Here is a 25148-nt window from a genome sequence, read left to right as displayed (position 1 = left end):
ACTTGCTGAGCATGTGCAAGGTCCTGGGATCAATTCCAGAACCATAAAAAGAAAAAAAAAATGTGGTCAAAGTCACACAGCTAAGGAAGAGCTGAAACTTGACCTTTTATCTGTACTATTCAATTTGGTAGCCTCTAGACACATATGACTATTGAAATTAAAATTCATTAAAATTCAATTAAATAACATTCAGTTTTATTTAATTTATAAATGTTACACTAGCCACATTTCAAGTGCTTTAGAGCCACATCTAGCTCTAGGTCACACTGGATGGGTGCAGATAAGCAGTATCTTCCTCGTTGTGTAAAGTTCTCTACAGTACTGATATAGAGGGCTCTGAGTGAACACAGGTCTCTGGGCCTGATGAGATTCTGTTTAGGTCTGAAATGGGGCCTAGAAATCTTCACCAGAATGTTCCACTGGGATGGTGCAGAGGCTGAATTTGAATCAGAAAGACTTAGGCTGAGTACATATCTGCTCTTTTCTGCAGATAAATTCACCATTTAACTCTCAAAACTTTATTCCACATCTATTACATGAAGAAAATAAACAGATGTCACCGACTTCCCATTGGGTCTTTGGCATTGACCTCTGCACAGGAAGAGGGTTTTAAGCAGAGTGGCTCACAGCTACCCAGGGATCCCCACTAGTGGTGGGGATAGGGACCCAGGATTCACGTCTACCTGAAAGGGTTTGACTTTTCCCATAATGCTTCCTTTTTGGTCTTGGCAGGACTAGATCTATGTGGAGTCTGTAGGACCCAAAAGGAGCTTAGGAACCATTTGGATGCTCTGAGAAGCCTGACTTACCTCATGGATGTTTCTTCCCTGTTGGTGACAACCAGGGTTTGTTTGTATGGGGGCATCCCAGCTTGGTAGATGAAGCAAGTCCCAAAGTTGTAGCTGGTAAAGGAGAAATGGACAAGTGGACTCACAGCACAGCCTGAGATGCCACATATGAATGTCGGGCCATGGATGACCTGTGGAGAGGGAACGAGACGGGGGCCATGGTTAGGAGAAACAGGGAGCGAGGGTACTTATATCCTCAAGGTAAGGAGGAAAGTAGTTGGTGTTTTGAAGCAATACGGGTCTTAGGGCTCCAAGTGCAGAGATTCTGACTCAGGAAACTAGAGTTGTATTTACAAAAGCTCCACTGTAACCAGACGCTACGCTGACTCTTGCTTTGCTCCCACAGCCATGATTCAGCTTGAAGGTGGAGGGGTGTGGCAGACACTGGTGGTTACCATCCAGCATGGTGGTTACCACTCTCCCCATGGCTTCTTTTCTAGTGGGACTGACTGGCTGCGAATGTGGGTAGATGAATAATTGATTTCCCATTCTCTTGTGCCGCTCATCATGGGGATGTGAACAAAAGAGGACAGGAGGGTCTCCTATCTTGACCAGAGGCAGATTCTTGCTTGGGAATGTTCTTGGTCTTCACACTCTTCCCCTCTGGAATGCAGACACAGGTCTTAGGTAGAAAGATCATTGGTGACAAGGAGATGACAAGAATGAGGTCAAAGGCCAACATGTCCAAGTCCTTGAGAACACAACCATAAGGTAATATGCGACTCATTGGTACATGAAATTAGTTTGTTCTTCACAAACTTTTTAATACAAAATTTCATAAACTGATAATTGATTTAAAATAAAATATCCACTATTCATTCTGTATATCATTAGAATATATATTACTAAAATAAATACTAGAAGAAACATTCTAAACATCATTAGAGTTAGTCAACACTCTTTGGTACAACTTTATCAATTTAAAAACATTTTCTTATTCTAGATTTTGAATGTCAATACTTTGTGGTTGATTCTCTGATAAGTGTTTAGACTTATTACCTTAGATTATCAACTTCTCTATTAATTAGGGTAGGAAGATCTTATGATACATGAGCTTTCTTTTTGCTGTAAGAAATGAAAGTTCTGGAAAAGACACTTCTCAGAAGTGTCTTCTGAGCCACAGCCTGGCATTTCTCATGGATGATGTCTGCAGCTCTACCACTGGGTTCCAGGCCAGGAGAACAGCCGAGCATCTAGTGGCCAGAGGCTCCACTTTGAATTTCATAGCTTGGATGACTGTCTTCAAAAACTTTTTGTTTTTCACCACTGTATGACCCAGCTATTCCACTCCTTGGTATATAACCAAAAGATTTAAAATCAGCATATTACAGTGATGCACCCACATCAATGTTTATAGCAACACAATTCACAATAGTCAAACTATGGAGCCAACCTAGATGCACTTCAACAGATGAATAGATAAAGAAAATGTGATATATATGTATATATATATATATATATATATATATATATATATATATATATATGCATGCAATGAAGTATTACTCAGCCATAAAGAGTGACATGATGGCATTTGTCAGTAAATGGATGGAACTGGAGACTATCATGCTAAGTGAAATAAGTCAGTCTCTAAAAGTCAAAGGTTAGGGTTGGGGATATAGCTCTATTGGTAGAGTGCTTGCCTTGCATGCACAAGGCCCTAGTTTAATCCCCAACACCACAAAGGTTAAATACTTTCTCTGATATGCAGAAGCTAATCCAAAATAAGGGGGTAGGAAAGAGAATAATAAAAAAGGGAGAGAGAAAGGGAAAAAAGGAGAGAAGGAATTTCATCAAAATAGAGGAAAGATCTGTAGAGTAGATAAAGGGGATTGAGGAAGAGGAAGAAGGGATTGGGAAAGGGGAAGAACCGTGGAATGAGTCTGACCAAACTTTTGTACGTAAAGGCATGGATGAGGCACAGTGGGTCCCAGCACTGGGTGTCTGCAGGATGCAAATTTAAGGAAAAAAGTAAACTGTAAATGGATTGAAGAGGGATTGGTGGAGTGGGGACAGGGGGCCTCCCATTGGAATGCTTGATGGTGTCCCATTAATTTCTGTGGTTCTATTCATTTTTCTCCACTTTTTTCTTTCTATTCTTCATACTGGGTAATCTCAATTGCTCTATCTTCAAGTTTGCTGATTCTTTTGCCACAACAAATCTTCTGTTGAGCCTCTCTTGTAAATTTTTGATATTAGCAAATACATCTCAACTCTGGAATTTATATTCTTATAATTTTTATTCCTTTATTGAAATTCTCTATTTAGTGAGACACTGTTCTCCTATTTTCTTTGAGTTATTTAGACATTTTCCTCTAGTCCTTTGAAAATTTTTTTGAGAGGTGGCACTGGGAAGTGAACTCAGGGGCACTTAACCACTGAGCCACATCCCCAACCCTATTTTGTATTTTATTTAAAGACAGGGTCTCATGGAATTGCTTAGTGCCTCGCTCTTGCTGAGGCTGGCTTTGAACTCTCAATCCTTCAGCCTCAGCCCCCCCCCCCCCACTGCCACCCTGCAGCTGCTGGGATTATAGGTGTGCTCCATTGTACCTGGCTTTCTTTTGAAGAATTCACTGTCTTCAGTGGCTGACAGGTTGGTGGTTTGCACACTTTGATTTCAGAACTGTTGTTTTTCAAGGCTCCTGCAGAGCGTGGGGTGGGTGGGGGGACTAGGAATAGGGCAAAAATACCTCAATGCTCACTATTCTTATGGATATTCAGCCATTTTTCTTGAGTGAGTGCTCCTAGGATTGCTGCAAGTTTATGGTTTGTGAGTGCTTTCAGAATTTGGACAGTATTAAATGTTCTCACCTTAATTATGAGTTCCAGGCCATTCAAGACACACTTCTGATTTGGGTGGAAAGACAGGGTGGCGTGTTCACTCTGCCCCACATTCACAGTGCCGTTGGTAGGTGAAAATTCAAAGTACTTCAATAGGGTTTTGGGCCCAGCAAGCTCTCCCTGGAAGTTGAAGTTGAACTTCCCAGCATTGGTAAAACTGAATTCACACTGGACACATTCATTTAATTCTGCCTGCAAGACAGAAACCAGAGCAATAAATGAAAATCACAGTTCCCGTCTCTGAGAAAAATATCCTTTTGGAAATAAGGATGGCAGATGATATTGCTGAGCTGACTGCTATTAGTTAATATAGTTGAGTATTTCTGTAAGAGCTACTAAGTATTGGGTTCCTTTTTTTTTCCAGTACTGCTAGAGATGGAACCCAGGACCTCATGCATGCTAGGCAAGCACTTTACCATTGAGCTATATACTTAAATTTTTTTTTTAAATTTTGAGACAGAGTCTTGTTAAGTTGCTTAGGCTTGCCTCAAACTTGTAGTCCTCACGGTTCATTCTCCCAAGTATCTGGGATTATTGGCATGTGCCAAATTGTTAATATCTTATCAAATGTATGTTGTCAATTTAATTGTCCCTTGGTACTTAAGCATCCTTCCTTTGTATCCCTCCCCACTGCCTGAAAAAGAAAAGCATTCTCAAGAAAAAAAGCATTCTCATAATAACTATGTACATTCTGAGGATGGAGCTGTTTCTATTCTTTTGGTCTCTTGGCATTTGAGACAGAAAGGCTCAGCTCATATTCTCTTTTTAAAATTTGTTTTATTTTCTTTGTTCTTTTTAGTTATATATGACAGTAGAATATATTTTGACATGTTATATAAATATGGAGTACAACTTTCCATTCTTCTGGTTGTATGTAATGTGGAATTATATTGGTTGTGTATCCATATGTGAATATAGGAAAGAAATGTCTGATCCATTCTACTGTCTTTCCTATTCCTGTTCCCCCCTTCTCCCTTCATTTCCCTTTGTCTAATCTAAAGCACTTCTATTCTTCCCTGCCACCCCTTATTGTAAGTTAGCATCCGTGTATCAGAGACAACATTTGGCTTTTGGTTTTTGGGATTGGATTATTTCACTTAGCATAATAGTCTCCAGTTCCATTCATTTACCAGCAAATGTCATAATTTCATTCTTATTTATGGCTGAGTAATATTCCATTCGCATATACAAACACACACACACACACACACACACACACACACACACACACACACCACATATGGGCACCTAAGCTGGTTCCACAATTTAGTTTTTGTGAATTGTCAGCTCATATTCTCTTATACCACCTTCCTCAGTTAATTGTGGAGACTGAGAGATAGTAAGGCCCTCTCACACCTTTACCTCATAGAAGTTGATGATGTTGGTCTGGTTGGGTGTCAAGAGAGTGACGGAGCCAATCCTGTCCTTGCACTTGACCTCTGCATTCATAGTGTATCCCTCAGCTTTGACATTTAATGTCAGAGGGTGGACTTTCTTGTTCACATTGCAGATCAAATTAAAGTTCACATCTCCTTCATGCTTTGGTGTGAAGAAAATATCAACTGATACCCTGATGGAAAATAAGACAGTAGATTTGTCAACTGAGCCGTCCAGTTAAAACTTGCTAAAAAATATAAGCCCAGTGAATTAGCAGATACACTATGAGTAAAAGGCACCAAAAAGGCACTCCAAATCATGACGGAATTTTAAGATCTGCCAGGCAAGGCTAGACTTTTCTCTGTGGATTCACACATATAAGACAGCAAGGAAACAATTTACAAACATGAGTGAAAATAATAAGGATGAGGACTTAAAATTCTCAATGCTCTTTCATTCATCAAGAAAATGAATGCCAGGGAGTAAGCAGGACACAGATGGAACTGCTAATATCTAAATCTTAGAGTTGGAAGAGGTTTTATAAATGGGGAACTCTAATGCATCCTCCTGGCTGTCAGGCCTTGAATCCCTGCCGTGCTGGGAGGGTGCATCCTGAGGTCTTCCTTTTCCTTTACCTGGAAAGTGGTGGAATCCAGCCTTCCATGGGACAGACCACCAGGCTATTGCTGAAGCCTTCAGAATATCGGGAGTTGTCCTGAAAGGCAAAGTTGAAGCCCAGGTCCTCCTTGTTGATGATCTGCACAGTCTCCCGGGCTTCTCTGCCTGGGGAAGAAATGACAGACCCCAGTGGAGGCCTCCTGTCTGCTTGCTGAAGTACCTCAGTAGACTCTGCCCTGCAGGCAGGATGGAGCCTTCTTAGAAGGACTCCCCAAGTGCTGTTCCCTCCCAGTCTCAATTCCTTGGCCCCGGACTAATTTTTTTCTTTCCTTTTGCTCTTCAGGTGACTTCTCTATCTTGGGGGATTTTCCTTCTAGAACTTCACTTCACTAATCCCCTGCTCCTGCTGGGTGGCTCAGCTGCCCTGGTTGAAGCTCTCCTTGGATTCTGGCAACAACATTGTCTTCCCTTGCTCCCTCAGTCCCAGGAGTTGTACTGCCTTCTTGAATGTGCTAATGGGGCTTGACTCTCTCTGATCCGACCTTTAACTGCCCATATCTCTGTAAATAATCCCTGAATTGAATTATTTTGAATTAGACCTTAGGTATGGCAGGAGTTTCCTTTCCAGGGCACTAATACATCCCCTCTCATTTCTTTTGCCCCTTGGCCGTTGTTGAAAATTTATTTTCCTACATAAATTTCAGGACTAATTTATCTAATTTCTTTCCCTCCTCAATCTTTTTGGGGGCTAAACTGTCAGAGTTAGTATAAGTGGGTCCCAAATATTGCATGGAATATACTTATACTAAGACACTTATTATCTGAAATTAAAATTTAACTGCATCCTATATTTTATCTGGCAGCTCAAGTTGTGATTCTAAGTAGAATTTGATTAGATTCACATTTATTTTCAATCAGGCATCCTTACCAATGAGGAGAGAACTGAAGTTGATGTGTGACTTGTCCAGAGAGATGAGAGGGTCAATGGCTTTGCCCACCAGAAGGAAAGGGACTGAGATATTGTGTTCAGGGATTAAGAAGGTCCAGAATGCTTCCGTGATGTCCAGATGGGAAGGTGTGAACTGGAACACAATCTAAGAAGACAATTGGGAACACAGTGGTGAAAGGCACTTCTGTTTGCTTACTCCTTGTGTCCTTAAGAGGTTTGTTGGTGCCAGAGTCATGACAGCTAACATCCTCAAGTTATTGCTGCCTTTCCAGTCTCTGTGAGGGCTTGTAGGTCTGGCTGTACCAGCAACATCAGTGTCTCTGCCCTACCCATGTGTCCTTTAAGGGAATGTATCCCACCCACAGCCTCTTCTGGTTGTTATATTTTGCCCTGTCTTTGGATAGCATGGTCGTACCTTGGTTGACTGGACCATAGAGCTGGCACCCATTTCAAAGAAAGAGAATATACCTGTCTGTCAATAGCCTGCCACACAGCCCGACTCAGATTAGCAGGGATAACCATATATTTCACTGAGAAGTTCAGAATTAGAAAACAAGTGGCAAGGCTAGCTGGCAATAGAGTTGACGGTTAAAGATGCTGTGAGGGTGAGGTGGGCCGTGGCATGCCACAGGGGAAGAAACTGGCTGGTGGGGAGAGAATGGATGAGATGGAAGAGGAGAAGAAAAAGACCTGGAAGGAAAGTTCAATCTCAAAACCTGACCCAAGTTCTTTTATTCTTTAACTTGAGTGAGTCTCTTTGCAATTTATCTGTCAGGACCAAATGGGAGAACCATGGAATGTGGCCAGAAAGGAAACAGAGAGGTTCATGTCCATGGTCCGTGCCCATGCCAGGGTGACACGGGGAAGTGTTGTAGAGAAGAGTCACTTCAATGACACTACTGTCATCCAGAGGCCAGAATGACTCTGTATGATGGATTCTACAACTTGCCTCTCCAGGAATTGGGCAGCATCTTTGACATATTTCTGGGCTATCCAAGTAGTACCATGTCCAAGGCAGACCCAGCTCCTGGATCCTGTCATGCTGATGGCTAGGTATTGGCAATATGCAAAGGTCAATATCAGTTAGAGTCAACAAAATACATTTCATTTAATTTGGGAAGTGTTAAAAATATTGAACTAGCGACCAACAGGTAGAATAGGGAGACTTACATAGAAACGTGGAAAATTTTGGCTTCCCCAGAAAAATTATTGGAGACTAGGCCACTCTGGGTCTGCTTGTTTATGTGGTGGTCATCTGCCAGAGAAGAGCTGGAGCCAGTAGGCACAGGTAACTGGAATTCCCTATCATTGTCTACCTGACCTTCTTCATTCATTTGAGTGACCTTCCTGAAGGCATTTTAACTTGTAATGTTTGTTCTACAGGTTTGTTTCTGCCTCTAAGATTCTTTACAGAACTTCTTGGATAGGGAACCCATAGTAAGTTCATATTTATATCTGACTCCTGCCCTACATCACTGAGACATTTAGGAATAAGCTGCAGGACATGCCTCCACTTTTCTGTTTTGTCCTTTGACCTAACATAGTAAAAACACATCATTGTCCTTTCACTATTATCAGCCAGTTGGCCAGTGATAACTTTTCTTCCTGCTATTGTATGAGTCCTCCCGTATTTGTGTTTGGTTCTCTTTTGCTGCTTTAATAGTCTCAATTAAACAACAACAGCAACAAACTATAAATAACTAGAGCTCTTTCTTTCACTATGGTCAGACAAGAGAGTTCAGCTTTGTCTTGTTCAACAGGCCCAACATGCATGGTAGCCACTCAACAAACAGGTGCTGATTGACCCATCTTTAGGTGGTTCTCCCTATCACTACCTGTGCTGTATGCACACTTGCCATTCACAGATGGCTGCAATGGTTTAAGCTCTTTGTTGAGGGGTCCCCATCCACACAGACCTCGGCTTTCTTTTCAGGGTGGATGCAGCCCTTCTCTGTGAGGCATGTGAAGGCTGGAGGGTTCTGGAGACTTTCAGTTTCTTCGGACATCCAGCGGAAGGAGTAGGCACTATTGGTTGGGTTCAGGATTGTAAAGGTCCTGATCAAAGGGAAAAATTGACAGCAGAAAGTGAGGGAGAGAACTGAAAAGTAAGAGAACTTTCCTAGAACCTGGCCCTAGTACAGTCTCTACTGGGAATCCTAACTGTTCTGAGCACTTAATTATTATGGAAATTAAAAACTCCATCTCATCTGGGGATCCAAAGTGTGGCTAGGGTTCTGGACTTGGAGTAAAATTGTGCCAAGGCCACCATCTGTGATGCTGTGTGGTCAAGGTGGTGACCAGGGACTATACCTTTATATATATATATATGTATGTGTGTGTGCTGATATATAAATATATCAACTTTTCTTCTCTGTCCAAGCTAAGGAGACAGAATTTAGCTTCCTTCATATAACAGTTCTCTAAAACTCAGGTCAACCCCCAGAATATCAGGACTGTTCCTAGGAGCCAAGTCTAGCTAGTTTCTCTTAATTCTTTTTCTGAGTTCTTTAGAAGGAAAGACAGATATAAATTCAACCAATGTAAATCAAAGCAACTCACTGGAGATTCTTTTCTCCTATGCCCACACTGGTGAACTCAATCACCCGGGTGTTTGCATCCAGAGGTCCTGAATCAGACCCTCGGAGCTCTGCGTTGCGCCGATGACCAGTGATATAGTCCGAATCTTTCAGGTCAAAATGGCAGAGGGGCAAGAAGCTCCGTCCTTTCGCTACCAGGACTGGAGCTTGCTCTCCAGGTGGCAGGTTGGGAATCCTAAGAGGATAAGGTTATTTTTATTTATGTTTTATTTTGAAATTAGTCGTTGCTTTCTTAGTTGTTGGAAATGAATATTATATCAGAATGTGAGCTCTGTGAAAGTAGAAGGTAGGTAGGTTTTGGTCAATACTGCCACCTTAGTGACTTTATTAGTACATGACACATAGTAGGTATTCATTCATTAAATGTAAATGGATGAATGGGCTGAATATAGGGAGCCTGATTTTGAGTTCCTTCTGTGTACTTAGGTATCGCTATAAGTTATTACTCCATAAGTGGTAAGAAATCTTCCTGCTGAAAAATAAGAGCCCTCTCACAGACATTTAATGGGATGTAAAGAGGGAACTGGAACTTATTAAAAAGTATCTTGAGCTCCTTGAAGAAGGTAAATAAATGTGAACAGACTCTTAGCCCCAGGACCAAGCTGAGGTGGCCTTGGTGTGGGCAGGGTCTCTGTGGTGTGACTGCAGGGGTTCAGGAGGCTCCAGTGGCTCACATGAGTCTCTGCCACTCTAGGCCACCGTTCATAGATGTCCTCTGTAAGGCAGGGGTTCTCCATGGAGCTTTTCTAGATATGGCACTACCACACCAGGGACTTTCATTGTCAGATACATTTGATTAGTTTTTTTCTTACTGCATCTGGGCACCATGTTTTCCTCAACTACAATGTAACAGGACCACCGACGACAGCATGACCCCCTTCCACCACCTAGTGTTTATTGTGTGCCAGGCACTGTTCTAAGTTCTTTGCTTGAATCAACTCATTTAATCTTCCCAGCCATTCTACAAGGTGGACATTATTATTTGCATGTTATATATGAGGGAATTGAGCCTCAGAGAAGGGGCAAGAAAACTTGCCCAGTTCATGGTTTCCCAAAGACTGGAACCCACCTGGCTGCCAATCACTCTGTTGATTAGTGGAATGCTCTATGTGTCTGGGAAGGGGGAAGTGGATAGAGGGAAGCATCTGGAGAGGGTTGATGATCAGGATCAAGACCAAATTCTCCTTGTTCTCCAAATGCTGGTCCCTCTCAATTCTTCCAGAAGGAAAAGTGGTAATGTGGAGCTGTGAAGGGGTCTGGGGTTGGAAAGATGGTGGAAGTAGTGGGATACAAGGGGAGGGGGAATGAAAGCCAGAGAGCCACAGAGGTCTACCCCTGCAAAGATGGAAGTTCTGGGGAGCACATTTCCTTACTGGCAGAAAAGGTTGCTTTCGAACTCTCCAATGTCCAGTGGGGAGAATTTCACTTTGAGCTTCTGAGTCTTTCCCACGGGCACGATGCCGGAGGAGGGCTCCACAGAGAAGGCCGAGGGGGAAGCTTCGTTCCAGTGGTCCATTCCACTGTCCGGGGTGCTGCCCGTGCCCTGGCTAAGCTGATCTTTTAGAGCAGAACCTGGGGGCAGAGAAGGTAGGCAAGAGTCCTCAGTTTCAGAGAGAGGCAGCTCACTCACAGGTCCTGAGGGACCCCCTGTGGGGTCTGTGGGATCCATCTTTTGTAGTAGTTTTACTTAATCTTGAGCCCTAAAGGTAAGGAATCGGCTCACATATCTCACAGGGTACGCATGAAAAATATTTCTATGAATTCCATAACGTTTTCAAATTTTCCTTTGAGCACAAGGGGGTGGGTCAAGAAGATGTCTGTGGATATTTTGACCTAGAATAATGGACTGTGAACATAATTGGGTGGGGGGATTAGTGTTCTAAAGTAGAGGTTTACAATCTAGGGGCCCATTTGAAATGTCTGTTAATCTCCAAAATAATAATGAATACTGTATTTGCCTACAAAGAGCTGGGGCTCTTTCTTTCTTTCTTTCTTTCTTTCTTTCTTTCTTTCTTTCTTTCTTTCTTTCTTTCTTTCTTTCCATTTTTTTTTCTGGGGCCTTTTCAAGTGCTTCACATATAACACTATAAACTCGGGCATGGGTGTGTGTTTTCCTGGGAAAACAGTTTGCAGCTTTCATCAGTTTCTCTGAGGGGTATGCAATCTCCCAGAAGGACAAGTACTTAAAGACGAGAGTCCTAGTGATCTATGAGATGGGGCACTGTCCTAGGGAGGGGTCAGGGAGGAGTCCAGCAAGGCAGAGGTCATCTCTTCAGGGTCTCAGGACCATTTGGCTTTTGGTTCAATTTTCCTTAGCTATTAAGAGAATGTCTGAATAGTGCTAGTCTCCCTGTGCACTGTTTTACTAACCAGTGACTCAGGTTAGGCCCTGGGTTTGGACTGTCATTGTATGTACCTTGCACTCCTGGCATCACGAAGCTGACTGCTTTTGCAGTATCTTCTGAGGTCCAGCTGAATTCAAGCTGTACACGTCCTGAATTGACCAGGTCGAGTCTGTGAATTGATAGGGGACAGATTTCAGAAATGTGCTGCAGATGATTTTTGTTCTGCCTTCATATCATCTGTACTGCTTCTTGAAGGCAAAAGACTCTATTTCTTAAGTATTTTTAATGTCAGAATAGTATTCCATTGTGCATATTTACCACATTTCTTTATCCATTCATCTGCTTGTGAACACCTAGGTTGATTCTATATCTAAGCTACTGTGAATAGCACATGAATAAACATGGAAATGCAAGTATCTCTTTAATATGCTGATTTCATTTCCTTTGGATAAATGTCTAGAAGTGGGACAACTGGATCCATTTTTTTAGGTTTTTGAGGAATCTCAACAATGATCAAGGTTTTGAGGACTCCACAGTCCCATCATATGTGGCAAAATGGATGCAACTGGAGGACATACATTAAGTGAAAGAAGTCAAACTTAGGCAAATACCGCATGTTCTCTCTTACATGTGGAAGCTAAAAAAGTAATCACTATTTTACTGTCTTCTACTTTGAGCTAAACTTCTTTTAGCTTCCATCATATTAATGAAAAATTCCCATGAGAGAGGAAACAAATTTACCTCACAGCACAGTATCTCTCTCAGGAACAAATACCATATACCCTCCTTTGTCCATCATCTCCCACTAGAAATGATGTCCCGTGGGCAGACACCATTTGTCCTTGACCCCTGCCTGTGGCACCTTCCCTGACTGAGATACAAACTTGAATTTTAGTGGTTTTGAACTCAAATTCTCAATCAGCTGAGGCTTTTCTTGCCTCAGTTTCCCTGATCTAAGAAAAAATCAGAGAGACAAAAGCCTTTTTCTGGAATCACTATTAAATTTGATCACAATCACAGTTGGAAGACTTTGACACAAGGAAGCAATGGTGTCTGAGAAATAAAATACACATGTTTTCCTGGTTTTAGGGGCATAGTAAGAGTAGGAGTTTGAATGGGAGTAGTAAGTCTGGGGTGGGGTGCAGAGATTTGATTTCCATCATCCAACCCACGTAGACCATGCAGGCATGCCTGAAATCAAGTTGACTCCAAGGGCCTGAGTTTATTGTGTAAATTTATGAACATTAGTTTTTATCCTAAAGATAATTTTTATAGAGTAGAGAAATCTCAGGGGCACAGAGAATTTTTCATAAAAAGAAACCTTGCTGGGTTGGGGTTGTGGCTCAGTGGCAGAGTGCTTGCCTTGCACATGTGAGGCAGTGGGTTCCATCCTCAGAACCACACAAAAGTAAATAAACAAAATAAAGATAACGTAAAAAAAAAAAAAAGAAAAGAAAAAAAGAAAGAGAGGGAGCTTGCTTTAGGTTGGGTTGACAACCATTTCCATAGTGGGCTAGATAGTAAGATTTTTGCAGTGTGTACCACGTGGTCTCTGCAGCAACTACTGAACACTGCGTTTGTAATGAAGAAACAGCTCTAGTCAATACATAAATGAATGGGCATGATTGTGTGCCAGAAAAAAACATTTAAAAAAAATAAAAATAGGCACTGGGCCATTGTTTGCTAACTCTGGTTTAGGTGAAATGGCCATCAGATGATTATACTTCCTGCTTTCTACGTTTTTGGATCTACAATGATTTGAGAAGACATTTAAATTTGAGTTGAATGAGTTAGTTGCTAATTTCTACAAAGTAGGAATGCCAGCAATTCACATTTTGGTCTTTGTACATGTTGATCTCTTTGCTTAGAAGACCTTTCATTCCTTATTCTTCACCTGGCTACCTCCTGTTTGTCCTTCAAATTTCAGCTGGGCACCACTTCACCTGAGAAGCTTCCCTGGCATTCTCTCCCTCTCTCTCTCATCTTGACCTTGAGTCTTGGGGTGCTTTCTTGCTACATACACATGACACTATGCTGCAAAAGATAATTCACTTGGTTCTAGCCTTCCCCCACCCCCCTCCAGAGTGTAAGCTCTTGGAGGGCAGGGCAGATGCTGCCCTTGGATCCTTGTAGCTGAGTGTGGGTGAGAGTTCAAATAACCATTTCTCTTTCTGAAAGACAAATGTGATTCTGAATGAGCTTTCTAGCTCTGCTCCCCTATAAGCCTGGTAAAAGACAGAGATCAACTGTGCTATGCAGCAACATTGTTTTCAACAGAAGTGATGTCAAGTTGGTGAATCACATAGGGACTAGGAAAAACCATGATGGGAAGGAAGCCATTGCTTCAGGGTTCTTTGAGTGAAGTGGCTCTTGAAACAGGGCATCTTCCCTGTGGGGATGCTAGAAGCTAATTTTAGTTTGAGAAAAGTTGGCCTCTGTTAGGCATGGGGCTTCTAAACTGGGATGAACCCCATCCCCACTAGTGTGGATATTGTCTGAGGTGTCACCTGAGGGGTCAGGAAGCATATCAATCCAGGGTGTCTGTGTAGACTTCTACAAGGACAATTCCCACTGGAGTGGATTGCTGGATGCCACCTTGCTGGTAGACCGTTTTCTGGCTATATTTTGATTTCATGTGTGAAATTCAACAGCTTTGTGTGTCTGAACATTTCATGGGGCCTTGGATGGTGCTCTGGTGCATGCTACACAGATGGGAGGCCTGGTATCAAGTGTTGCAGATGCTGTGTGAAAGTATGATGAATGGGTTGGTGGATGATGGAATGAAAGACTTTCTCTACTCGGTGTTATGAAGCTTTTGATGACTCACTCAAACACTCTGGTCTGGTAAACCAGCGTATCCTTAAAGTTCACATCATTCATTTGGCACTGGTATGAAGCGTAATCCACAGTGGCACTGATCTGAATCTGCAGTTCTCGGTAGTTTTCTTCTAGGACTGAGTGGGCAGGTTCAGGATCCGTCTCTATCACCTGTAATAAAGGCAGCTGTGTCCTTAGTGATACAAAGCCAGCTGCCTGCAGGAATAATGAGGGGATAGCACAGTACTGTATTCCACCTGCCTGAGTTAACACCAACCCACAAACTCGGGTTCTAGAGTAAATGATAAGGCACACCTACAAAGGATTGTAAATGAAAAAGGAAGAAACTGAATAACAAGGAATTACTGAAAACATCAGGGGTGCAGGGGAATGAGTGTAAGGATCAGATGGATTCCAAAGAAAGTAGAAGAAAAAGGATCATAATGATAGGAACATATCTTGATGAAATAGGAAACAAATCTAAAATGGAGAAGAACAACAAAATTATTAACTTGAAAATATTTAAAAAATCTTTGGTGAGACAGGTCAAGAACAGAAGAGAAAATATGAATAACTAGTATCAGAAATAAAAAAGGCATTACCACCAATCCTACATATTTAAATATGGTGAGGAAATATTGTAAATAATTCCATGATATTACAAATGAAAACATAATTAGATGGTAAATGTCTAGAAAAATGATTTAATAAAATCAATGCAAGAACAAATAAAAAATCCTAAAGAATCCTGTTAATATTAAAAAATGGAATAGCAATAAAACAGGTGTTGAAAATCTGAAGAGCCTTATTACTATAAAGAACTGAATAGTAGTAAAAAATGTTTTAAAACACCTAAATAAATAGAGAAATATACCTTACTAATGGAAAGGACAAATTAATATAAAATTGTCAGTTTTTCCTGGGAGATCACTAGGGTAAAAACAAGAAATGGGCAACACTGTTATCTAGATTATGAAATTGGATCCTTGCCTCACATCATACACAAAAATCTAAGTGAGCCAAAGGATCTTAAACATACATGCACGAGAGAGAGAGAGAGAGAGAGAGAGAGAGAGGGGGGGGGAGAGAGGGAGAGAGAGAGGGAGGGAGGGAGGGAGAGTTAATATCTTTCTGGGAGGGAAGGGTTATTAAAAATAAGACACAAGTAATATAAAAGACTAATACATTTGACTTTTCAAGTCAAGAACATTTTTATTCATCAAAGATAAAGTAAAAATTAAGTTATAAATCTGGTGAGGATATTTGCAGACAAATGATATATAAGGAAGAATTTATTAAAATTAAAATAGCTCAGACAAAGGACAAGCATCATAATTGAAAGACAGGCAAAAGACACGAGAAGGCATTCATGTAACAGAGAACTTGCATGGTCAATAATCACATGAAGAAATCCTCAGCCTTATTATGACTAGGGAAATGCAAGTTAGGTTCATACTTAGGCTATTTCCCACTCATCCAAATGATACACATAAAAATGTCTGATAAGGTCAAGTGTAGGAGAAGATGTGGATCCTTAAGTCCTCTTTGAATGAATCAGACAAGTTTCAAGATAGTGATTAGCTCTGGAAGGTAGGTAGAGAGAGAGAATGACTACAACCACACAAGTGGTCAGGTTCTACTTCCCTTATGGGGTAAGTGTTTGTCTGTGATAATGACATTATTGAAAAAAATTGTCAAAAATAAATAAAAGAGAGGCATTTACAGACCAAAGATGAGATTCTGCCATTAGGTAGAGATTATGACTACTTTAATTCTGGACACCTGAAGAAGAATAAAACAACTAAAAAAACAGTGATTACATTTTTGAAGAAGAAAAAGATGAGAGAACTTGCTCAACTTGTCAAGACTTAAGCTATAAATTTAGCAATAAAGTCGTGTGGAACGCATAGTATGGATGGCAGGGGGCATATGTGGAAGTTCAGTTTGTCTCCTGAAATCAAGGCAAAGTAGAGTGGAAAACTTCTCTGCCTCTATGAAAGAAAGAAATGACGAGACACTGAGCTCGAGAACAGCAGGTCCCCAAGCCCAGCAGGCCAGGTCAGATCTGAGCTTAATGTCCCTGCTTACCTTTCGCTTTGTAGGCAAAGTTCCAGGAGCGTTTCTAGATGCATCCACCCACTTGATAGTGTGCATGCGGTCATCCCAGTCGGGAACCTGCTCTGCAGGGAGCTGGAACACGATCCTGGAGAGCTTGCACTTGACCCCCATCTTTTTCAGGTGGATTGGCACATCTGATTTCATGGTCACCACTATGTCCTTGGTACAACCAGGATGGAGGTGGCCCAACTAGGGAAGAGCCTGGCATTAGTGTTTTTTTGGGAACTCAAACTTGAAGACTCTTGATAACCATGTGGTGACATTCTAGAGAAGTGGTAAAGCCACAGGACTTGGCAAAAATGCATTATCCAGGGCTGGGGTTGTGGGCTCAGTGGTAGAGCACTTGCCTAGCATGTGTTCAATCCTCACATCACATAAAAAATAAATAAATAAAATACAGTTATTATGTCTATCTATAACTAAAAAATAAAAAAGTGCATCATCCAAACCTGTATAGGTAGATTGACTTAAATATGCACAAGAGGCTCTTAGGAATGCAATCACAATAACAAAGCAACCAGTATTTATCTAACTGCTACTTGCTTCCAGTGCTATTCTAAACTCTTGCACAATTCTACTAAGCCTCACAATAACCCTATGAGAGGTATAGCTATTCTTCCCATTTTACCAACAACAAAATTTGCAAATTGCTTAAGGTCATTGATAATGGAAGAGCTGGTTCAAACCCAGGGAGTATGGTTTCAAATACCACATGCAAGCCACCTTATACTTTCAATCAATATGATCCATACAAATATGGAGTGATGAATTCAGTGTGCTAGCAGTTCTCAGAATGTGGTCTAGTGACCTTTGGGATCCCCAAAACCTTTTCAGGGAGTCTGTGCTGTAACCATTTCATCATAGCACAAAGATGTTATTTGACTTTTTCACTGTCGTTTTCTTATGATTGTACAATGGAACTTTCTAAAGACTACATATGGTAGTATTATACCAGATTGAATGCAAAAGCAGATATGAGAATCCAGATGACTTATTATAAGCCAGATATTAAACAAATTAATAAAAATTTAAATAATGCCACCCTTCTCACTCAAGAAAAAAGAATACAAATATTTTCATAAAAACATGGTATTTATATTAACATGTAGGTTTATTATTATATTTTAAAATGAAAAAAATACTTTTTTTCAAAATACTCTCAGTTTTAATTTCTAATATGGTAAATATTGATAGACATAAATAAAAATTCTTTTGGGGGTTCTCAATAATATCTAATAATATAAAGAAGTCCTGAGACCAAGAAACTGGATTGCTGAAGTGTACTATTTATAAGGGAAATCCAATGTTGTCTAAAACAAAATACTTTATGAATTATCATACACATTATGAATTATACACAAGCACACACATATATGACAGTTCTATCATGTTTCTGCCAGGTAAAACATTCTCCTGCCTCTGGAGAGTGAAGGGAGAAGGCTTAGTACTTGCTCAGGCATGTGTGTGTGCCCGTGTATGTGTGAGTGTATACATAAATGAACTATTAGCTTATCTCTGCCTTCTTTGACTAACCCATTGATAACACAGATAATGCTCCATATTAGATTGTACTGTGTCCATTTCCTAATGAGTCAAATGCAGATAAGAGTAGCATTTACCTTATAGTATCATGGCGAGGATTAAATAAATTAACCAGGGTCTTGGAAATGAGACTGGAGTATAGTATGTACTCAGTTTATTTAGGGTTAGATCTGGGCCGTGCTGGGGCTAGGATCTGTTAGGGGAATTAATTTAAACTTTATGTCCCTCTGGGAAACAAAACTTATTCTTGATAGCACTCAAAGATTTAAAAGTGATAAAGAAGAGTCTCTAACCCTCCCAGCTCTGTCCTTTTCAAGTTCTAGGCTTGAGCAGAGGTTGCAGTGAATACATCTGGGTGTCCCAGTCTCCTGGGAACTGAGAAGTGAACTGTCTATGAAAAGCAACTACTGGTCAGAGGCAAGAACCTGCTATAGTACTGTCCTGAGCCTTATTCAATGTCGAGCTTTGGTCAGCATTTCACAAAATGTGTACCATAAGATGGTAAAAGAATTTATAAAATTCCAAGTAAAATAAAGTTAACTAGATTTTAATATGCTGATGGACCCTGGGAATGTTTAAGAGAAAGATGTAACTTGGAACATTTTCTTTTTTTTTTTGAGGTGCTGGGGATTGAACCCAGGGCCTTGTGCATGCAAGGCAAGCACTCTACCAACTAAACTATACCCCCAGCATCATTTTCTAAATCTCAGTTGTTCACAGGATCCACTTAGCTTTTGAAGAACCACTACTGAAGAACACACACATAGGGGGGACATAGGTCCACACTGTGGGATGGGAAAGGAAGGCTGTGACCTGTATCCATCCATTCAAGCCTCCATAGATTCTTCATCTTTAACAACAGTCTAGACTGCATCTCTGCTCTTCCCCTCTTAAGACTGTGGTGGATGTGAACAGTGTCCTATGGGGCCAGGTCTGAGAGTGGCATGGCTAGTGAGCTCTCTCACAGGTTGAAATGCCTTCACCCCATTCCATGTATCCATGGAAATGGTCTGACTATCAGACTGGGGTTGGCTTAGGCCTAAGATGGTCCAGAACACAATGAATTGCTTGCACTTACCTGTGGGGAGAAAGCTATTGTAGCTAAAAGAGGCCATTCAAACCGTATCACATTCACTTGGCTGTGATTAGTGATCGTGAAATTCACATTATAGCTGTTTCCAATGTGACAGTCCCCAAACTGGATGTGGTCCATCAACGCAGCTAGGGGTTAGAAGCAGAAAGTAGTGAGGCCTCCTAGAGGGCCTGCTTCCCTCTCAGGCAACTCTTCCCTCCTTGGATAGTTATATTTGAGAAATTGGGAATCCCTGGGTAGTAAGATCCCCCCTCCCAGGGGAATGCATCCATCTATCCATCCACCCACCCACAATGACCCTCACCTCCATGGATATAAGAGAAAACACAAGTTCCCAACTCCATTTCTTTGGTGAGACAATACAATTCAGGGTTAGATTGCCATATAAAATGGGGAGACCCAGTTAAATTTGAATTACAGATAAACAGTGAGTAATTTCTAAGATTAATATGCCTCATGCAATATTTTAGGGCACACTCATACTAAAAATTATTTACTTATTATCTGAAATTTAAATTTATTGGCAGTGCCTGCATTCTGATTTGTTAAATCTGGCAACTCTATAATAGGTACAAAATTTAATTTCTAAACTTGGGTTTACTGCTGCTCCTGTTTGACCCCTGAGAAGCAAGAGGCTACCATGTAGCTTCAAAGAAGGGTCAAAGGCCAAGTACGTATGGAGTGTCAATTTCAACACATATTGTATAGACTCCCTAATCATACATTCCAGGAATAATTAAGTTCCTGGGAAAACATTGAAACTGTGCCTATAACTCACTCTACAGCCACCAATCACATAATGAGGGTGCTGAACAAATGCTTTTTGGTAATTATGACAAAGTATTTTCTCCCTACCCCAAAGAATATGGTCACTAAATGGAAGGTTCAGTACATGAGAGACTTTAGAGTGACCTAAAGCTTTAACAAACTCATAAATCCCCTGGGGATTTGGCTAAAGTACAGATTCTGATTCAGTAGGTCAAGGTGGGCCTGAAAGTCCCATTTCTAGTGATGCTGATGCTGTAGCTTCTCGGGCTGCTCACTGAGGAGTGAGGCTGTGGAGAATGGGGTTCTAGAGGTGGTGCAAACCTATGCCCCCTTCATTTCTCTTGGGGTGGCTAGGATCCATGTTTCAGAAGGAATAGACAATGCCAACACAAGCCAGCTGAGACACAGAGACAGGGAAGACCACAGGGAGGCATTTGTTCACTAATTGTTGAACTGGAATTCGAATATCAAACTAGAAGCTCCCTAAAAGCCAGAGACTTTCCTACGAATCTTTGCAACACCAGGGCTCAGCATGGTGCCCGGCATATGCACATGGACGCTTGGTAAATGTTCATTGATTGAACGTGAATACAGGAAAGGCCAGAGGTAGTGACTGAGATAGGCATGAAAGAACACAAGGTAACAGAGAAGAGCTTCATTCCTAAATTCTCAATCAGTTGTTTAAATGTCACTCTTGTTTAAAAATGACCAAGCCGACAATTCTCAACGCCTCACTGTTTCTGCTCCCACCTGCCACCATGTCTTCCACGGCATTGTTCTCGGCTATCTGTAAGACCTCTGAGATGGGCGAGGTCTCCTCGCCAGTGGAAGGCACTAGCCCATGGATGTTGTCCAAGGTGATGTCATCCTCATAGCCTTCTCCCACCAAGTGGATGAGGGTCTCCTCGTACTGGTTGTCGATGACTGACAATTGGATGAAGCCAGTCATCCTCCCAGCCTTCTGGGAGTGGAAAACGACATCAAATTCAGCGGTGTCTCCAGGAGAAACAACCAGGGAAGCCATGTGGGGTTTTTTTGCTGCAAAGAGAAGAAAGAAGATACAATTTAGAGTCTGTTTAGAGAAATATGTATCCATGAAGACCCTGGCTGAGGGGAAAGCAATCATGTGAGGGGAATGAGCTTCAGCCAGAGAGGATACTGGTGACAAGATGATGCATCCAACTCTGGATGGGTCCTGAGAAGTCCTCAACAAACCTGCCACTGAAATCATTGCCTTCTGGAGGCACCGTACCCAACTTACCCCTTTCATCTGGTTTGTTTTCCTCTATGATGTAGATGAAGGAGGTGTTGGGTCTCCTTTTCAGGGAGAAGATTCCTAGGTGATCTTGCAGGTCCACATGCAGCTGGAAGGAGGAAAGCAGGGTTGAGTGCTCAACTTATAAGAAGTCCATTCATGAGTTTGGAATCCGAGGTGTGATACTATGCTGTGCATGGGGCAGTACCCCAAAAGGTCACTGTGCCTCATATTCACTTTTTTTGAGTCTCTTATTAAGAACTATAATAAATGTTAAATCTAGAGAAGACAAAAGAAATTCAGTCAGGTCAGTCGTTATTGGGTGAGTGAGGAACTACAGACCCAAAGAGTATAGGTGACCTTCAGATCACATGGTTAGATGGTATCAGTGGGTTGCTCACACCAGTGTTCTAGGGAGACGCAGTTGTAAGGTCTAAGCCAGACTGATAAAATGGAAATAAGCACTCATAATTCTATGAGGGCTTGCATGAGTGTGAATTCCTAAAATCCAGCACCTCTAGGCATTATGAATTTATTGCCTAGAGTCATGGTGAACATCCTGCTAGAGGAAGAAGAGGCAGGCCTCTGACCTACTCTGAGAAAAGAAATGGTTTCCAGTCCAGTGGGAACAAAATAACAGGAAAGCCACATATCTGATATTGGGTGTGAGAAAACAGCAGATATTTTTAGAAGACAGTAATACACCATTACAAGCAAGATTGAGTGCTAGAAAAAAAATGTGGCGCAAAGAAGTAAGAGATAGTGACATGATCTAGGAAGCTTCTGAGATGAAAGAGTCTATATTTAGAAATAATATTACCAAGAAAGTATATGGAGGAATTGTATGGAAAAATAATGACATAAAAGACTTGACTAAATGGATGGGCAATCCTAAATGTTGCTCCTGGTGGACAGTCTAAATACTGTGAAAGTAGAAATTCTTCCCAAAGTTTATCTGGGGGATTAATGTGCAAAAATTGTTAAGAAAAATTACAAAAACAGGGAGTGGGTGGACAAGAAGACCCTGAACTAGATGCTAGCACCTTTTATAAAGCCACAGTAATGGAAACAATGCAGGGTGATGGTAAACTCGGTAGAATAAACTCAAGGCAATGAAAAAAATCCTAGACTAAATATAAAAAAATTGAAAGGCATCAGAGAGCTAAGAAGACAATGAAGAGAGCCAGATGAAGATCTGTGGCAAGAATGTTTTCTCTGATTTAAGGAGACTGATTCATAATAGGGTTGGGGGGCATGGGAGGATTAGATGAACTTTAGATAGGGCAGAGGGGAGGAAGGGGAAGGGAGGGGGCAAGAGGGTAGGAAAGATGGTGGAATGAGATGGACATCATTACCCTAAGTACATGTATGAAGACATAAAGGGTGTGACTCTACTTTGTGTGCAACCAGACACATGAAAAATTGTGCTCTATATGTGTAATATGAATTGTAATGCATTCTGCTGTCATATATAACAAATTAAAAAAAAAAGATCTGTGGCAAATGGGAATCCAGAAAGGTCTACCTAACTTCCTGGGCTGTTTTTGACTGAGAGGCATGTGTCATTCTGGAAGGGGTGGATGGTGGGGGTGCTTATCTGCAATTTTGACAGTCTGTTGGTGCAAAGAGGGCAAAGGTCCAAAGCCTGTGAAAGGTTGGGGTGTTTTCTCTGCGCTGGAACTTTAAAGGTCTTCACCATAAGATGAAAGATGAGCTGGGTATAAGCCAGCTCTCCTAACAATAGCAATCCTGCTGTGAGTCTTCTGGGTAATCTGAAAAAAAATTTCAAGTCCTAAAAATGGTTTTAGGTAATCCTGAATTTTTAGTGCCCCAAACTGTTAGGCGGAAGCAAATAAAAATTGTCTTTGAAGAAAAAAAAAGACCAGAACATGATTCTTAGTTTAGTTATTTCAAAATATTTTTATAAATATAATACCCAATATATCCATTCAAAATATAAGCAGGTATATGAGACAGGGCAGCATGGGCAAGAATGAGCAGAAATAGCAGGCTGAGAAACATGCATAGGGACTTTGAATTTGGAAGTATCAGGCATAGACTGCAGAATGCCTATGATTACTATATTCAAGAAATAAAAGCCAACTCTGACAATTTCAACATGAAACTAGAAATCATGACAGCTGATTATACAGATTTGAACCCCCCATAGAAATTCTAGAGCTGAAATATGTAATCATTAAAGAACTTAATGTAAAGCAGATTCAAAAGAGCCTAAGGAAGAGTTAGTGAATGGAATATAGATGTGCTAGCCAGCTTTTCATCACTGCATATATATAATACCTGACACAGGTGAAGAAAAGAGAGGAAAAGAGAGGTTAATTTTGACTCAACAGTTCTGAAGGTTCAAGTCCAAGATTAGATGGCCCCATTGGTTTGGGCCTGTGGAGACAGGGAGCCCATCACGATCAGAGAGCGTGTCAGAGCAGGCAGTGACATCTCAAGTCAGAAGAGAGCGACAGAGGGGTGGGGGAGGACTGGAAGGATCTCACAATCCCTTTTGACCCGAGTCCCCAATGACCTGAGGACCTCCCACTAGGCTCCACCTCTTAAAGTTCCATAGCACCTCCCTCTACCACCACCCTGGGGGGACCAAACCTTTATATATCCAACCACAGCAACAAATCAAAAGAAATTATGCAGAATGAAAACTAGATGAAAATTCAATAAGGATGAGAGACATAGAGGATATAGCTAGAAGGTCTTCAATACAGTCAACTCACATCCCAGGAGGAGAGATGAGAGAGAATGGATTAGAAACACTATTTGAAGACATGTCCAAGAATTTTCCCATGTTAATTTGACATCAATTCTCAGAATCAAAAAGCCCGATGAATTTCAAGATGGCTAAATTAAGAGAAATGCATAGCTAGACATATCATAGCAGAACTGAAGAAAACAAATGGAAGGTGAAAATGTTAAAGGCAGTTGGAAAAGATTGTCTTAAAAGAACATTTTAAACTCTTGGTGGACCTTTTAGCACACACATCAGAAGCCAGAATATGTTTCAAAAATCTCTCCCACTTGTTGAAAGACTACAATGACCAAACCAAAATTCCATATTCGAAAAAATTACATTAAAAGTGAAAGAAACTGGCAGAGGTGGTGCACATCTGTAATCCCAACAACTAGGCAGGTCGAGGCAGGAGGATCTCAAGTTCAAGTCAAGCCTGAGCAACTTAAGAGAGACCCTGTCTCAAAAGAGAAAACAAAAAAGGCTGGGGATGTAGCTCAGTGGTAAAGTGCCTCTGGGTTCAATTCCTAAAGAAATCCCCAAAGTCCTTTAGATTTGGCACCTCTTACACTTATAAAGTTCCCCACCTTGTTTTCTCATTACAAATATAATATTACCTACAGGAAAAAGATGAAAACATAAAGAAGACAATAAGAATACATACACTCCTACCTCTTCAAGTTGGTGGACATCCTCATGTACTTCCTTACCCAGTAGTTATTAGTGTTAGGTGTAATCTGATTTCCTATATTTCATGAGGGCAGAGAACGTGCCAGATTCCCCTCTGTATGCCCCATGTCTCAAACACAGGCTAATGCTTGGGGACTGTCAAAGAAGTCCTCATGCAGTAGGGATGGCAGAGACCCCAATGTCTAAAGTCTAACTTTTGAATGACTGTTCCCTTTCCCACCCCTCACTTCACCCTCAATATTACCTGGGCAGGGACGGTGCCATTGTTCTTGAGGATGACAGGCAGTTTCTCTGAATGCCCCAGCAGAAGCCTCTTAAAGAGGAGCAAGGGGTTTCCATACTGGTTATACAGAACTGGCCGCACAACGGTCACTCGAGGGAGGGTCCCCTCACCAACAATATCAAATATGAGGCCTCGGTTCCTGGCCAGACTGCTGCAGAGAACAGGAAGATCAAGAGCTGTCAGCCAGGCCTGGCAGGAATAACTACCCCACGGTGCATGTGGGCTACGGTTCTGTGGCTGGAAGGGATTTAG

The 25148-nt window shown here is 41.3% G+C and overlaps 1 protein-coding gene across 1 annotated transcript in view; it reads right to left on the bottom strand.

The window, feature by feature from the left end:
• HYDIN (HYDIN axonemal central pair apparatus protein) overlaps nucleotides 1-25148 on the bottom strand; it is a gene marked incomplete at both ends in the record, with an annotated part of 332822 nt that overhangs the window by 21558 nt on the left and 286116 nt on the right. Inside the window, 15 exons of the mRNA XM_081274731.1 lie at nucleotides 810-979; nucleotides 3663-3884; nucleotides 5055-5262; nucleotides 5705-5852; nucleotides 6616-6781; nucleotides 8553-8691; nucleotides 9196-9408; nucleotides 10607-10805; nucleotides 11650-11747; nucleotides 14406-14566; nucleotides 16484-16702; nucleotides 19134-19276; nucleotides 20667-20954; nucleotides 21178-21280; nucleotides 24858-25047. Of these exons, the coding sequence (XP_081130857.1) occupies nucleotides 810-979; nucleotides 3663-3884; nucleotides 5055-5262; nucleotides 5705-5852; nucleotides 6616-6781; nucleotides 8553-8691; nucleotides 9196-9408; nucleotides 10607-10805; nucleotides 11650-11747; nucleotides 14406-14566; nucleotides 16484-16702; nucleotides 19134-19276; nucleotides 20667-20954; nucleotides 21178-21280; nucleotides 24858-25047 (2667 nt within the window). The remainder of the gene's footprint in view (nucleotides 1-809; nucleotides 980-3662; nucleotides 3885-5054; nucleotides 5263-5704; nucleotides 5853-6615; nucleotides 6782-8552; nucleotides 8692-9195; nucleotides 9409-10606; nucleotides 10806-11649; nucleotides 11748-14405; nucleotides 14567-16483; nucleotides 16703-19133; nucleotides 19277-20666; nucleotides 20955-21177; nucleotides 21281-24857; nucleotides 25048-25148) is intronic.

Source organism: Spermophilus citellus, assembly GCF_964194105.1.
Source record: "Spermophilus citellus genome assembly, chromosome: 18".
Classification (NCBI taxonomy): domain Eukaryota; kingdom Metazoa; phylum Chordata; class Mammalia; order Rodentia; family Sciuridae; genus Spermophilus; species Spermophilus citellus.
This window is presented reverse-complemented; position numbering and strand designations above follow the sequence as displayed.